Source organism: Vigna angularis, chromosome 9, assembly GCF_016808095.1.
Source record: "Vigna angularis cultivar LongXiaoDou No.4 chromosome 9, ASM1680809v1, whole genome shotgun sequence".
NCBI classification, from domain to species: Eukaryota; Viridiplantae; Streptophyta; class Magnoliopsida; order Fabales; family Fabaceae; genus Vigna; species Vigna angularis.
The window spans coordinates 20,619,858-20,636,075 of record NC_068978.1 but is presented as its reverse complement, the minus strand read 5'-3'; the positions used below and the strand labels follow the sequence as shown (position 1 = coordinate 20,636,075).

General features: G+C 36.7%; 1 protein-coding gene across 1 annotated transcript; it reads left to right on the top strand.

Annotated features, from left to right (window-relative positions):
- Positions 1 to 1,148: 1,148 nt before the first annotated feature.
- On the top strand, positions 1,149 to 6,109 carry LOC108345066 (protein Iojap-related, mitochondrial). The gene is made up of 4 exons (XM_052868273.1): positions 1,149 to 1,471; positions 1,596 to 1,683; positions 5,160 to 5,257; positions 5,851 to 6,109. The coding sequence occupies exons 1-4, from the start codon at positions 1,187 to 1,189 to the stop codon at positions 5,920 to 5,922; spliced, it is 543 nt and encodes a 180-aa protein (XP_052724233.1). The 5' UTR covers positions 1,149 to 1,186; the 3' UTR covers positions 5,923 to 6,109.
- The last annotated feature ends 10,109 nt before the right edge of the window (positions 6,110 to 16,218 follow it).

Sequence of the window (16,218 nt, the reverse complement as noted above, 5' to 3'; positions counted from 1 at the left end):
CTCACTTCATTAAAATGACGATCGTTCATGTACTTCAGTAATATCAAGTATCATGCATTATATCCATTTAATCAAATGACATACGTTCGTACAACAAAATTCCAGCAACATCATGCATTATATTCATGCAGTTAACAACGAACGTTCACACACATACATCAAACCAGTTAAATTACACAAGCTTCCCTTACCTCTTGAAGACTTCCTTTGTGAAATCTTGAACCTAGAAATACAAGTGTCTGGATCTCCTTCCAAGACTTGCAGAACTAAGTTTCTTTCCTCTCCAGCAACTTTGAACTTCACGTTCTTTACTAAAATATAGCAGCAAAACCTCCCCCAGTGCAGAACCCCTTACCCCAAATTTATTCTCCTACGCGTTTGAATGGTGCCAAAATGAGAGAAATCACGGAGAGCATGTTGCTGCTTTTTTCCTAATTTCTCAATACAACCAAAACGCTACAGCACTAATTGTCCTCCACTCCTATTAAAATAAAATAAAATAATAAAAGCATAAAGGACACGGTCCTTACACCACTACAAAAAAAATGATAAATATTTATTACTAACAAAAATTAATACCATAATTAAATAATATATAAACACAACATTAAAATTTTTCTTACACTTGCTTTTTTCCCTTCCATTGAAACGGCCCTAACAAGATAACATTCCACACTCAGTTATATCATTCAACTTAACGAAACGCCAAAAACACAATGTAAAACACAATGCCAGGGCTCGCCCATTTTTACTTACACCAATAAACGTCCGTACTACAGTAAAGATTGAACGACCGACAGAGCGAGAGAGCGAGAGACCGTGAGAGCGAGAGAGCGAAAGAGCGAGAGAGCGTGAGAGCGAGAGAGCGAGAGAGCGAGAGAGCGAGAGAACGAGAGAGCGTGAGAGCGAGAGAGCGAGAGAACGAACGTCTTTCCGAGAGAGCGAGAGAACGAACGTCTTTCCCACCCTAAACCGCCAAACCCAATTCTTAAAATTTTAACCTGGAAATCCCAAACTACCCCTCGCCCCGTAACCCTTTCTCTGTTTTCATTTCAAATCACTAAGCCAATGAAGCGCTGACACGTGGCGTTGTCAAAACAGTGTTAAAAAAACGTTTTCCAAATAACATTTTCCTATTCACAAACTCACTCGTACTGCTCTAGTTTGATTTGAGCGTGGAACTGGAATGTGGGGGCTTCTTCGAACTAGAACGTGTTTGCGATATGCAGAGGCCCTTCTTCTTCATCAACCATGGAAGAAGAAGGTAGGGTTCTGTTCTTTGTCCGCCATTGACGGCCGTAATTGCCTTCTGGATCTGCCGGAGATCGAGAAGGTTCTGTTGGATATCAAAGCTGACGACGTTAAGGTGATATCGGTTCCCAAGCACTGCGATTGGGCCGATTTCATGGTTCTCGCCACTGGCAGGTCCACCTGGCACGTCAAGAACATAGCCCAAGCCCTAATTTACAAGGCACCACACCCTCCTTCCTTCGTCCTTTTTATCGCTATATTTGCATTGATTTTCGATTGAAACTCAAAAGTGGTTTTCATTTTTGTTTTTCTTCCGACTTATGTATATTTGTGTAATTAACCAGGCCAAACAGAAACAGAGAGGAGCTGAACGAATGATGCTACCGAGTGTAGAAGGGGAAGAGGGAGGAAAGTGGATAGTCATTGACTCTGGTATCTCGTGCTTTTGTAATCATTTTTGTGTTCATTTTGTTGAGTTTAGAAAATCCATTAGGGGTCGTTTGGACAATCTTCTAGTTTTTTTCGGTTAAAATTAATTTATACATACCCAAATTTGTAGAATTGTTCTTATATAACTTTTTGTTTTTGTTTTTTTTTTTATCTTTTACTTTGTGCAATGAGCTAATCTAACTTACCTTCTCTTTTTTAATTTTTCTCACCTAAAGTATTTTGAAGAAATTTGTCCAAACAGAACTCCAACTAAAGAAAATTGCAGTAGCGATAATGGCTGATAACAGATACAATGTCATGAATTAGCATCTTGACTGTGTTGGTTGGTTTAGGAGATATTTATTTTATGTTAGTCTGTTTCCAGTTTGTTAAAATAAGTTGTGCAATCCTATTTTCTAGGATATGCAGATTAAATCTATATCAGTTAACCATTCACGTAATTTTAGGATGAAAAATCGTGGGTGGATACAGTGCTTTCGGTCCTTCTTTTTCGGTTAGTTATCTCTGTATTTTGGCTTTATAAGCCAACTTATGTTTTGTTAATAATAAGAGATTATGCAGCACATACCTTAAGTGAGTATATTATTCTCAGTTAACAATTGGTATCAGAGCTCCTATATAGGGGCCTGATCCTAAATCTCCTTGAGAGTGAGAGAAATAGTGGTGAGTGAGTGGAAAGAAACAACAAATTTATTTCAAAAAGAGTGTGAAAACAGAATGGCAGAGAATGATAAGTATGTGCAACCTGCAATCCCAAAATTTGCTGGTCATTATGATCATTGGGCAAAGTTGATGGAAAATTTACTACGTTCCAAACAGTATTGGAATTTGGAGTTGATTACACATAGGTGTTTGCCCCGGTTGCTCGGCTTGACACTATTCGCATCATACTTGCATTAGCAGCTCATTATAGTTGGCCAGTTTTTCAAGTAGATGTGAAAAGTGCCTTCCTTCATGGTGAACTCAAGGAAGATATTTATGTGCAACAACCTATTGGTTTTGTCAAGAAAGGGGAAGAAGACAAAGTTTACAAATTAAGAAAGGCATTGTATGGCCTTAAACAGGCCCCAAGAGCATGGTACAGTAAGATAGAGAATTATTTTTCTCGTAAAGGCTTTGAAAGGTGCTACTGTGAACATACTCTTTTTACAAAATCAAAAGAGGGAGGTAAAATTTTAATTGTAAGCCTTTATGTTGATGATTTGATATATACTGGAAATGATTGGGGCATATGTGATGAATTTAAAAAGTCAATGATGTCAGAGTTTGACATGTCTGATTTAGGAAGAATGAGGTATTTTCTTGGAATAGAGGTTGTGCAAAATTCAAATGGAATTTTTATTTGTCAAAGAAAATATACTCATGAGATACTAGCAAGGTTTGGCATGGAGAATAGCAATGCAGTAAAGAATCCTATTGTCCCAGGTACAAAACTGTCAAAGGATGTTGCAGGGACTAAAATTGATCCAACCATGTTTAAGCAAGTAGTTGGCAGTCTAATGTACTTGACTACTCGTCCAGATATTATGTATGGAGTAAGTTTAATTAGCAGATTCATGTCTTGTCCAACTGAATCACATTGGGTGGCAGCAAAATGCATATTAAGGTACTTAAAAGGTACCACTGAACTGGGCATTTTTTACAAGAAGGGTGGCAGCACAAATGTTGTGGCTTATTCTGACAGTGACTTTGCTGGAGACTTGGATGATCGTAGAAGCACTTCTGGATCTGTGTTTTTACTTGGCTTTGGAGCAGTTTCATGGTCCTCTAAGAAACAACCTATAGTAACATTGTCTACTACTGAGGCTGAGTATATAGCAGCTGCCTCTTGTGCTTGTCAATGTGTTTGGATTAAAAGGATATTGGAGAAGATTGGCCTTAACGAGTAGAACAGTACGTTAATTCTGTGTGATAACAATTCAACCATACAATTATCCAAGAATCCAGTGTTTCATGGGAAAAGCAAACACATTGATATAAGGTTTCATTTTTTGAGAGATTTGGTGAAGGATGGAGTTGTCAGGATGAGCTATTGCAAATCACAGATTCAAATTGCAGACATTATGACCAAGCCTCTGAAACTGGATCAATTCTTAAAGCTTCGTAGTATGCTTGGCATGATTGAAATTTCAAAATTAAACTAGATGTCATAGCATATAGTTTAAGGGAGGGAATGTTGGTTGGTTTAGGAGATATTTATTTTATGTTAGTCTGTTTCCAGTTTGTTAAAATAAGTTGTGCAATCCTATTTTCTAGGATATGCAGATTAAATCTAGATCAGTTAACCATTCACGTAATTTTAGGATGAAAAATCGTGGGTGGATACAGTCCTTTCAGTCCTTCTTTTTCGGTCAGTTATCTGTATTTTGGCTTTATAAGCCAACTTACGTTTTGTTAATAATAAGAGATTATGCAGCACATACCTTAAGTGAGTATATTATTCTCAGTTAACAGACTGCATTTGCTAAATGTTCTGTTCTTTTAGGAATGTTAGGTATTCACAGGCCTTTCCAATAATTAATATTTACGAAGAACTAGTTTACTATCTTTAATGGGGTCTTCTTTTTTAGAGAGGTCTATTCCATCCACACGATAGATGTTGTGTGATGTTATAAATTAGTAAACCAATATGCAAATACTGGTTGAAACTCACATCAGAGAGCTACTGATGCAGTTTAAGTGGAGACTTATACTCTATCCTAGCTAATTGATCTACCTGTGTGACAAATTACTAGTTCCTTAGTACTAGAAAGTTGTTAAATTAACTTGTTGGTTCCGCAACATTATTGTCTTAGCGTATGTTGCTTTGCGTGATATTCATTAAATCAAACAAGATAATGAGTTTAGTCTCAGCATGGTATCAGTTTCTACACTCTACAACCTCTGATTTTCTTTCTTGCACTTATTCCAGTTTCTTCACTGGTGAATGGAGCCAGCGAATTACCATTCTTGGGTGATTAGGGATAACAAGGTAAGACGGGTGCTGTAAAAAGGTGTGGGTAGGCTGGACATTTAAGCCCGTCAATCTGCATGGGGCATTATAACCTGCAGCCCATTGGCCAAAGTGTGGGTGAGCCTGCCCCTCAACATGCATGACTCTTCTATTGAAGAATTAACTGAATTTTGTCTGTTACAACTAATCTAACATTGTGGTTTAATTCTTTTTATCTATTTCGGGAGGTGTTGCAATTTAGTGATTCTTTCATGTTAACTTTTCATTGCTTAGCGCATGCGGTGGCTTGACAAGGCTTCGGGGAAAAAATTACTTTGTTAGTCTTTAGGGTTTAATAGGTCCTTTCTCTGTCACTTTCCTTCTATCAGTCTATTATTTTTGGTGATGTATGATTTGCTAGATCAGTGAACATTGCTTTTTATGTTATGAAAACTTTCAATTATTGGATTTATAGTTCTAACATGCCTTGCTTTCCCTTTTTGGTTCATTTTTTTTTTATGTTTAGGTAAAGTGATAGTTCATGCACTTGATGAAAAGGCCAGAGCTTACTACAATTTGGAGGGTCTTTGGACCCGAGGGACAATTCAAAATGAACCTGATGGGGTAAGTACGAGGCTAGCTTATATTCGTTTTAAGTTGTAAGATAGTTAGATATAGTTTGGGTTTGTTACAGGTTTACTATTTAATCATTTTTTGATTTATAGCTTATATTTACATTGTCATACCTACCAAATTTTTTATTGGTTAATAGTGTAGATAACAGCGCACCAAATAAAACTCAATTTGAAAACCATTAAGTGGAATTCACCATTTCTTACTTCTGTGCCTGCCACCTTAACATTCATTCACTACTTGGATTTATACTATGATGGTATTGCCACACCAAATCTTCCTATGGATTAGGCGTTGTGATTGAGGCCAATTCCTGTACCAGTTTGTGTCAAGAGTAGTTGAAAATGGTACTTTAAGTTATTCTTGGTGGAGGTTTTAGAGCATGCATTTGATGGGTTTTGGGGGCTCGCGCGAGTTATCTGATTAGGCTTATGTTAGTGTATATGGCTTGGTTCAACTAGGCTTGAGCAATTACATAGACATATGTCTTTATTATTTTTATTATGATGATGAATATGTATTCTTGAGATAAATACTGTAGGATGAATGATTCGAATGATCATTTTTCTTTTCACTGATTGTAGGATTTACAGAAAGCTTTGGTGAAGGTTCGTCGAAAAAACAATTCGAAGAAACCAGCACAAAAGAATACTTAATTGGTGTCTCAATGTAAACAACCTTTTAAAACTGTAGCTTCTGACTGCATCTGATCTAGACAATTTAGAAGTTTGTATACATATCACGGTTTTCTGATATGTTATTTTAGTTGTTTTAAATACAAATTTTGCTATGGTTGTCTAGCTGCAATGGTAAAGATAGAAAAGAGGTAACATTGAAGGTCTCCATCATCATGTACTCCACTTTTACTTTTGGTGAGTCATGAATCGTTACCGGAGCTGGACTTTTACATCACCTACATAAATATGTGAATTAAAAAACCTGTTTACAAACAGAAAATATATATATTAAACATACATCTCATTCTCCTAGGTGACAAAAATTACTTGAGTTGGAAAATGGCTAAAAAAATGAAATATTTTCAACTTAGAGTGATGAAAACGGAGGAAAGTATATTTTTCAATATAAAAATCAACTTTAACTTTTTTTAACAGTCAGATAATTATCTTTAGAAATGGTTCTAACTTCTGAATTCTTTTTCTGACGAAGTAAATTATTTTGAAAAAATTTCAGCTAATAATTAGAAGTTAATTTTAAATAAAAATGTCAAGAAATTCTATTTCTTAAATACTCTTTTTAATGTATATTAACAACTTTGATGGCGCAAAATTTGGTAGTATTTTCTAAATTCTTTTAGAATTTTTAATTTTTTACATTTTAAAATTAGAATTTACAGTTGTAAGTTTAACTGTACTTGCATTCGTAATAAATTTAAAATAATAATATATATATATTTTTTACTTATTGTATTTGCACGAGTATTTTTAACAATACATATAAATTAATCAATGAAATAATGTATTATTTCAAGTCTTATGAGATAGTGTGACATCCTAAAAATACAGTCATAAACCATATAATTAGAAAATCACTTTTAATAATAATTCAAAACAGTTTTCCAACTAAAAACAAAACCGAATGAACGAACGCTCAAGGACGAACGTCCTTGAGTATAGTCTTAGAATAATAAAGAACGAACGCGCAAAGCCGCACGTCCATACAATAAGGGTTACAAATTAAGGTCGAACGTAAAATAAAAACCTGACTGAACGGTTTACACGGGACAAATACCGAACGGTCTTAACCAAAATGAAAGAAGGAGGTGGTCGAATGACCACTCAATTCAACAACTCCACTACTAGCCGAGCGTCTCATTCTCACTGCTCATTCTTCACTTCAACTTCAACTAAGTTGGCTTCGTCCAGTGCTTCTTCCAAACGCTCGTCTCCCTCTGCTCACATCCACACGGATGATCATTGCAACGACAGGACGAATGTACAAAACGAGACAACACAAGGAAAAACGCAGGGTAAGCTTATGTAATTTAACTCATGCATCAACATACAAATTCATGTAAACAATTCATCACACATGAACACAATTCAACGTACGTACTACATAAAACTCAACACTCGACTGAACGTCCGGACTGTATGAATTCTGCGTAGTCACAGGCGTTCGCGCACCCGAGTGGTGTGGTAACTGGCATCCTCATCAGCTGCAACCCGAGGTTAATCCGTTCCGTCCAAAGTACTCCTAAGGACGAGGACCTCCTGTCGTTCCCACACATGACGTACTCCCTCTACTTGAGGATGAGTACTCACGGAACATCAGGATCGAACAGCCAGCATTAACTTCCCACAGTCATACTTTACAAATTCTCAAACTCTCAATCAGGAGTCGTTCCAACCCGGAACGCTCGTTCAAATCCATAATATTCTTTTCATCTCAAATAACATTCATCATTTATTTTTCATCATTCCACAACCGTTTTCATCATTAATAGGATGACCATCAAAAACCGATCGTCCTGCCCTCACAAAGAAAACGAGGACGAACCATGCTGACTGGACCAAAAGGACGCTCGTTAAGAATCGGAGTACGAACGCTCAGTATATGACCGAGCACCATTTTTAGCGAGCGCTCAATCTAAGACCGAGCCCCTATTTAGAACGAGCATTCAGTATAAAACCGAACACCCTTTAGAACGAACGTTCGGTATAAGACCGAACACCAATTAGAACGAAACGTTCGGTATAAGACCGAACACCAATTTGAACGAACGTTCGGTATAAGACCGAACACCAATTAGAACGAGTGCTCAGCATAAAACCGAGAACCCTAAAGGATTAACGCTCAGTTCAGAACCGAGCACCATTAGGACGAACGCTCAGTGTGAGACCGAGCACCAATTAGAGCAAGCGTTCGGTATAAGATCGAACACCATTTTGAGCGAGCGCTCATTATGAACCGAACACCAAACAGAACGAGCGTTCAGTATAAGACTAAACACCAATTAGGACGAACGCTCAGTTCAGAACTGAACGTTAATAGCCTTAAAATAATAGACTTTGATAATTATACTAAGGGATTTTCGAAGAAGTATTTACGAATGGTAAAGTATACTATTGCATATTTATATAAATATAAAGGAATGGGATTTATCAAAGAATACCGAACACCACAGTAATTGACCGAACGCTCAAACAAAGCTTTAGAACATGACGACGCTCGTCCTCAACAAGGTTCCATCCAAATGAACGAATCCCATTATGACCATTTAAATAAGGAAATCGAACGGTTAAAGACCGTTTGGCACGAATGTTAATTATCACGGAAGACTCTTTTTCAATCCATTTATATTCCAGTTCAATCTCAACATGAAATTCTCATAACTCCATACGTTCATATCAACATCAACTTCCACATTTTTTACAATCCATATCATGTAAATTCATATACCTCATTTCACCAAATAACGAACGTTCATGTACTTCAATAAATCAAATATCATGCATTATATTCATACAATCAAATAACGAACGTTCATACCATTCACCCATATCATCCATCATGCTGTCAACTTTGACCTTTGCTGGCTATTTTACTGATAATGTTTCCCACCGACCTCCAAATGATGTGATTCTTTTTTTATTAGAAACTAGACTCAAACATCTTTCCAATGACTACTAATTTGTAATTTTTGGACATCTGAGTTGGTACAGTTTATTGTTTCAAGTTAGCGTTTCATATATTTTTGCCAACTCTCACCTTTGCTTGTTCTTTTGCTCATATCTTTCTCCACCGAACTCCAAATGAGTTGATTCTTGTTTTGTTGGAATCTAGACTCAAAGACCTTTCAAATTATGTCATGGTAATCAAGTTTAGGCCTTTTTTGCCATTGTAATCGATTACAAGGACCCTGTACACGATTACCCGAGAGAAAATTGGAATTTGTACAGAAAGTCCAACACAGGTACTCAGTCAGATGAACAGGGGTCACCATTGGAAAAAGAAGTGACTTTTAGGCACTTTTGCACTTGTCTTAGGCTGTTCCTTGTGTTTCAGTGGTGGGAAGTGATGTTTTCGCACCCCATGATGGAGGAAAGAAACAATGTTTATGAGGTGAGCAACTTGGGTGAGATAACATGCTGTCAACTTTGACCTTTGCTGGCTATTTTACTGATAATGTTTCCCAACGACCTCCAAATGATGTGATTCTTTTTTTATTAGAAACTAGACTCAAACATCTTTCCAATGACTACTAATTTGTAATTTTTGGACATCTGAGTTGGTACAGTTTATTGTTTCAAGTTAGCGTTTCATATATTTTTGCCAACTCTCACCTTTGCTTGTTCTTTTGCTCATATCTTTCTCCACCGAACTCCAAATGAGTTGATTCTTGTTTTGTTGGAATCTAGACTCAAAGACCTTTCAAATTATGTCATGGTAATCAAGTTTAGGCCTTTTTTGCCATTGTAATCGATTACAAGGACCCTGTACACGATTACCCGAGAGAAAATTGGAATTTGTACAAAAAGTCCAACACAGGTACTCAGTCAGATGAACAGGGGTCACCATTGGAAAAAGAAGTGACTTTTAGGCACTTTTGCACTTGTCTTAGGCTGTTCCTTGTGTTTCAGTGGTGGGAAGTGATGTTTTCGCACCCCATGATGGAGGAAAGAAACAATGTTTATGAGGTGAGCAACTTGGGTGAGATAACATGCTGTCAACTTTGACCTTTGCTGGCTATTTTACTGATAACGTTTCCCAACGACCTCCAAATGATGTGATTCTTTTTTTATTAGAAACTAGACTCAAACATCTTTCCAATGACTACTAATTTGTAATTTTTGGACATCTGAGTTGGTACAGTTTATTGTTTCAAGTTAGCGTTTCATATATTTTTGCCAACTCTCACCTTTGCTTGTTCTTTTGCTCATATCTTTCTCCACCGAACTCCAAATGAGTTGATTCTTGTTTTGTTGGAATCTAGACTCAAAGACCTTTCAAATTATGTCATGGTAATCAAGTTTAGGCCTTTTTTGCCATTGTAATCGATTACCAGGACCCTGTAAACGATTACCCGAGAGAAAATTGGAATTTGTACAGAAAGTCCAACACAGGTACTCAGGCAGATGAACAGGGTCACCATTGGAAAAAGAAGTGACTTTTAGGCACTTTTGCACTTGTCTTAGGCTGTTCCTTGTGTTTCAGTGGTGGGAAGTGATGTTTTGGCACCCCATGATGGAGGAAAGAAACAATGTTTATGAGGTGAGCAACTTGGGTGAGATAACATGCTGTCAACTTTGACCTTTGCTGGCTATTTTACTGATAACGTTTCCCACCGACCTCCAAATGATGTGATTCTTTTTTTATTAGAAACTAGACTCAAACATCTTTCCAATGACTACTAATTTGTAATTTTTGGACATCTGAATTGGTACAGTTTATTGTTTCAAGTTAGCGTTTCATATATTTTTGCCAACTCTCACCTTTGCTTGTTCTTTTGCTCATATCTTTCTCCACCGAACTCCAAATGAGTTGATTCTTGTCATGTGCACCGAAACAAGGTGTTTACACAAACTCATCTTCGCAAGGGGACTGACACATATGTTGATGAAAGGTCTCGTAAGATCATTGTAAGTAAAATTTTTAACAACATTCAGTTTTGTACTCCTTTTTTTTGTTTCACACTTTCAAATTCATGTTACTCACATTTCTTAACAAATTTAACAGGAAGATTTTTCTGCAAGATCAACACAGGTGAGATCAGAGGTGGGATCTGCTCATGATGCTGACTCTAGAGTAGATGTTGATGATGACATCATCAGGGCCTACTGATGGGTTGAGGTTGTCGGGGGGAAGAAGAAAGGAAGACTATATGGGGTAGCACAACTTGCCTCCAATTACAATGTTGGAAGAGGAGGGATATTGAAACATCAACCATCTACATCCGACACATATCACCAGAGCAATGTCGTTAGTAGAGAGGCTTATGATTCACTTCTGGCCAAATTTGACAATCTTGAAAATCTGGTTAGGACAATGATACCTCACCAAGGACAGTCTGCCCCATCATCATCCCAGCAGCCATGTGATAACGGTTGAAAATACTATTATTTGTGATGTAATTTTGACACTAAATACACCCTTTTCTGCTTAGAAACTTGCTTGGAATCATGTTTTTCTGTTAAGTTGTGTGAATAAGAGAGTTGAGGTTGAACTTAATGATTTTATAACTAAATTCATTTGTTTTAGTAGGTTAATAAAGTGATTTGGAAGAGGAATCAAAGTATGAAGGAGTCGGAACTCAAGGAGCAAGCAGAACTGCAGAAAAAGAGAAAAAAGCGCAGTGTTGAAAAATTCCGTGAGGCTTGGACGCCCCTGAGGAGGGGCTTGAGCGCCAGAAGTGTCGCTCACCGCCCGGGCGCCTCTTTTAGGGCTACATCTAGTTTCACCATGTTTATGGTGAACTAAACTCTATTTGTTGTTGGGGGATGATGTAACCTTGTGAACTCTCATGTATTTGAATTGATTTTTAATAACACATGGTTTTTCATTAATTGTTAGGGTAATTCATTTGTGCTTATTACATGCTTTGTTTAACTCATTCATTGCATAATTGTATGAATCTCATGAGTGCGAGAAGGTTCCATACAATTCAGGTTCTTGTTGATATCTCCCAAGAGTAATATTGCTCAATGATGAGGGTATGAGTCTTGGTCGTCTTAAGCTCTTGATCTTCACATTTAATTACTAGGAATGCTAGGAATTGCATGAACTGGTGATTAAGGACATGCTTCTTTGTCGAGGAATCAGGTTTAAGTGATTTAGTGAGTGACGTCAACATTAATGCTTAAAGAATAATTCTTACATACATGAGAGGGAACTTGGTGAAATCTAACCCCAACAACATATTCATCTCATATTACAAACAACATCCGTTCATCACTGTGTTATTCTACCATTGATCAAATTGCATTCAAATTTAATTTTCTGTCTTTGCATCTAAATCCAAACATCTTTATTTCTTTAAGTCTTAACTAATTGAGTTATCACACGACTGTCTAGTGCCTAGAGTCCTCTGAGATACGATACTTGGTCTTACCATTTCATATTACTTGTGCGATTTGGTACACTTGCCAATCCATCAACAAGTTTTTGGCGCCGTTGTCAGGGACTCACGGTTTAAACTATTTTATTTGTGTGATTCTTGATTAACTTTGACTTTATTTTTATTTTTTATTTTTATCCTATTTTTAATTTGTGTTTTGTGTCGGTTGTTTTTGTTTTTGTGCTAACAATGTTTTCTAGGGTTTTGTGTGTAATGCTTGCAGGATGCAATTCGAACAAGAAGTTAACTATATGGACACTCAATTTCACCAAGGTAATTTTAACCACTGGTGGAAACCTCACTTAAACATGGGTCAAAGTCAATTTGGGCAAGCTGCCAAACAATTTGATAGGTTGCCACAATACTAATGGCATCAACAACCCTTTCTCTCAGAAAGAATGGCTAAGATGGATGACATACTTCAACGATTAATGTAGATGTCTGATTCTCATCATAAAAGCACTCAAGAAGCATTCACAAGGATAGAGATGCAACTTGGTCACATACTTCAGAAGCTGGATGATTTTAGGGGCAATATGGAAGTTAACCCTAGGGAGGTAGAAGTGACAAAGTTTTAGATGAGAGAAAAATAGAGAGAAAAGAAGAAAGGTTGAGTGAAAAATAGAAAGATGTAAAGGAAGAGGAAGAAAAAGAAGAGAGAGAAAATGAGGTTGAGAGAAAAGAAGAGGGTAAGAATGTGGAAGAAGAGAGAAAAGAAACAGAAGAGGATGAGAGAGAAAAGAAAACAAATTGAGAAAAATCTTTTGTACCCTAAGGAGCGTTCCAAGGAGGAAAAAGAGATGGAAGAAAAGAAAAAGAGAGAGCAGAAGGATGAGAGAAAAAAGAAAGAATCATATGAAAAACCCCTTTCTCACCCAAAGAAGTATCATATGAAGAAGAAGGAAAAATAGTTTGAGCGTTTCATGGAAATCTTCAAGAAATTGGAGATTAAATTTCCTATGATTCGGACACTGCAACAGGTTCCTGGTTATATTAAATTCCTAAAAAAATTCAACAAAAAGAAAAAAAAATAATATCTAGAAAAGGAAACAATTGAGGCACAAGGGAATTGCAGTGTCAAGCTAGGGACGTTAAAGAAGCGCTTGTTGGGAGGCAACCCAATTTCTGATTTGCTTTTTTTATTTAGTTGTGTGGTGTGGATTTGATTTTGTTTTGTAGTAATGACAACATTTGCTGATGGATGCTGGACAACATCTACTGAGGGATGCTAAGAAGATTCAAATAATAGCATCTACTGATGGATGCTGCTACGATGAATCATAGCCCATTTTTCTGAACTTTTCTTTTTAGTTGATTTAATTGTGTGGTTTTGATTTGATTTTTTTTTTCGTTTTGTGTGTCTGAGATTTTTTTAGGTTAAATGTTGATGGATGTTTCTACAACATCTACTGATGGATGTTGCTATGATGAGGATGATAAATGACAACATCTACTGATGGATGCTATTATGGAAGAGGACGGTGACTAGATATCTACTAATGGATGTTAGGTGATTAAGCATATACTGATAGATGCTGATGAAGATGAGAAAGATTGGTGTCTACTGAGGGATATCAATAAAGATAAGAAACATTATCATCTACTGATGGATTCTATGTGATTAGACATCTAGTGATGGATGTTACTGACAACATCTACTGATGAATGCTATGATGATGAAGATGGTGTCAAGCTAGTGATGTTAAAGAATCGCTTACTTGGAGGCAACCCAGCTTTCTAAACCTTTCTTTTTAATCAATTGTTTTGTTATTGTACTTTGCTTAAATGAACCACACTGCTTTGTGATATTCTAGTGTATTGATTGATGTTGAGATGATGCATGATGTGCTAATATACAGGTGATGGCTCATAGTGTATGAAATAGGTGTTTGAGGTAAAATTTGATTAAGATACTGAGCAAGATGTTTTTCTGAATTCTAGGACTTGAGAGTTTACCTGTGTGAGTTTTGGGCTTCAGAGTTTTTTTGTGAATAAGTTCTATTACTTTGGTAGGATGAATGATTTTGCCCAAATTTTCTGTGATTGAACTACTTTGCTTGCAGGTTTCATATGATCAAGGTCATCTTTTGTTATCCCTTATTCTTTTAGCCTTCACATGATTTTTGTCCACTGAAAAGGAAATAATTTGTCTTAACCTTTGAACCTTGAGCCTTATGCAATTTTTGAAAACCCTTTGTGGAAATCTTAACCTTGAGCTAAGTTGAGAATATTTGTGAGGTATTGATAAAGGTTCAAGTTTGGGGTTGCTGTAAAGATTAAGAAAGGCAAAAACATTGAGCTAAGCAGTGAATACATGAAAAGCAAAAGCAAAAGAAAAAGAAAGATGAAAAGAAAAGAAAAGAAAAGCTCAATGCAAGGGAAAGCTAGGAACAAGAAAGAGAGTTTGTGCTTGAATGATGAAATCATAAATGTCTCTCTTAACTCAAGGATTTTGCTGACCAGAAAAACCAATTTCCTTCTTAGCCCAGCCAAGTTACAAGCCATTAAAAGCCCTAGTGATGATAACTTGCTTGTGAGTATGTGTGATTGTGGTTAAATGAAAGGCAAAGTTAATTTGTGTGACATTGTGATAGCAGAGTGAAAAAGACACCAACACCTCACTATACACCTTTTAGTTGAGTGATACACTTTTGAGTGCTTGAGTGAAACACTTTCCTTGGTGAGGAGTAGTTCTTTGAATTTTGGATTACGTCTTTGCTTGGTTGATTAATCATTCTTAAGGATAGCATCTGTTGAACTATATGAGCATCACATTGGTTTTGATTGAATTAAGGCATCTGCACATGTTGACTGACACCTTTATGCTGAGTTGATAAAAGTTACTCTTGTCCTGGAAGAAAAAGTTTTTGAAAAATGTTGAGTCATTGTAGTGATTGTTTTGAAAAGATGAGTTACATTCTGTTTTGCTTGAGGACAAGCAAAGTTCTAAGTTTGGGATTGTGATAACGGTTGAAAATACTGTTATTTGTAATGTAATTTTGACACTAAATACACCCTTTTCTGCTTAGAAACTTGCTTGGAATCATGTTTTTCTATTAAGTTGTGTGAATAAGAGAGTTGTTTTAGTAGGTTAATGAAGTGATTTTGAAGAGGAATCAAAGTATGAAGGAGACGAAACTCAAGGAGCAAGCAGAACTGCATAAAAAGAGAAAAAAAACGTAGTGCTGACAATTTTCGCGAGGCTTGGGCGCCCCTCAGGGTGGCTTGACCGCAAGAAGTGTCGCTCATCGCCCGGGCACCCTTTTTAGGGCGCTTGAGCGCCAGAAGCACTGCTTGGGCGTCCCTTTTGGGCGCTTAAGTGCCAGGAACCATCGCTTGCTGCCCGTGCGCCCTAAGTGGGGCGCTTGAGCGCTAGCGACATGGGTCGGACCTTGTTTTTGTTTTTTTTTTCGCTCTATTTAAAGGACCCAGATGTCCTAGGTTATGTATCTCTGGCTAGAGTAGCACAACAACACAACTCTTCCACTCTCTGAAAGGCAGAAGCTTGCATCCTCTACTTTTAGGGTTTTACTATCACATGCTTTTCCATTATTCATCTAGTTTCACCATGTCTATGGTGAACTAAACTCTATTTATTGTTGAGGGATGATGTAACCTTGTGAACTCTCATGTATTTGAATTGATTTTTAATAACACATGCTTTTTCATTAATTGTTAGAGTAATTGATAACGATTTAAAATACCGTTATCTGTGATGTAATTTTGATACTAAATACACCCTTTTTGGTTTACAAACTTGCTTGGACTCATGTTTTTTCATTAATTTGTGTGAATAAGAGAGTTGAGGTTGAATTTGATGATTTTATGACTAACTCCCTTTGTTTTGATAGAAAATGAGTTAATACAGGAAGTAGAG

Bases quoted from the DNA above. Each gene is read 5' to 3' on its own strand.
- LOC108345066 (XM_052868273.1), top strand. From the start codon at position 1,187: ATGTGGGGGCTTCTTCGAACTAGAACGTGTTTGCGATATGCAGAGGCC. The intron at 1,472-1,595 runs GCACCACACCCT...GTAATTAACCAG, and splicing joins CCCAAGCCCTAATTTACAAG to GCCAAACAGAAACAGAGAGG. The intron at 5,258-5,850 runs GTAAGTACGAGG...CACTGATTGTAG, and splicing joins TTCAAAATGAACCTGATGGG to GATTTACAGAAAGCTTTGGT.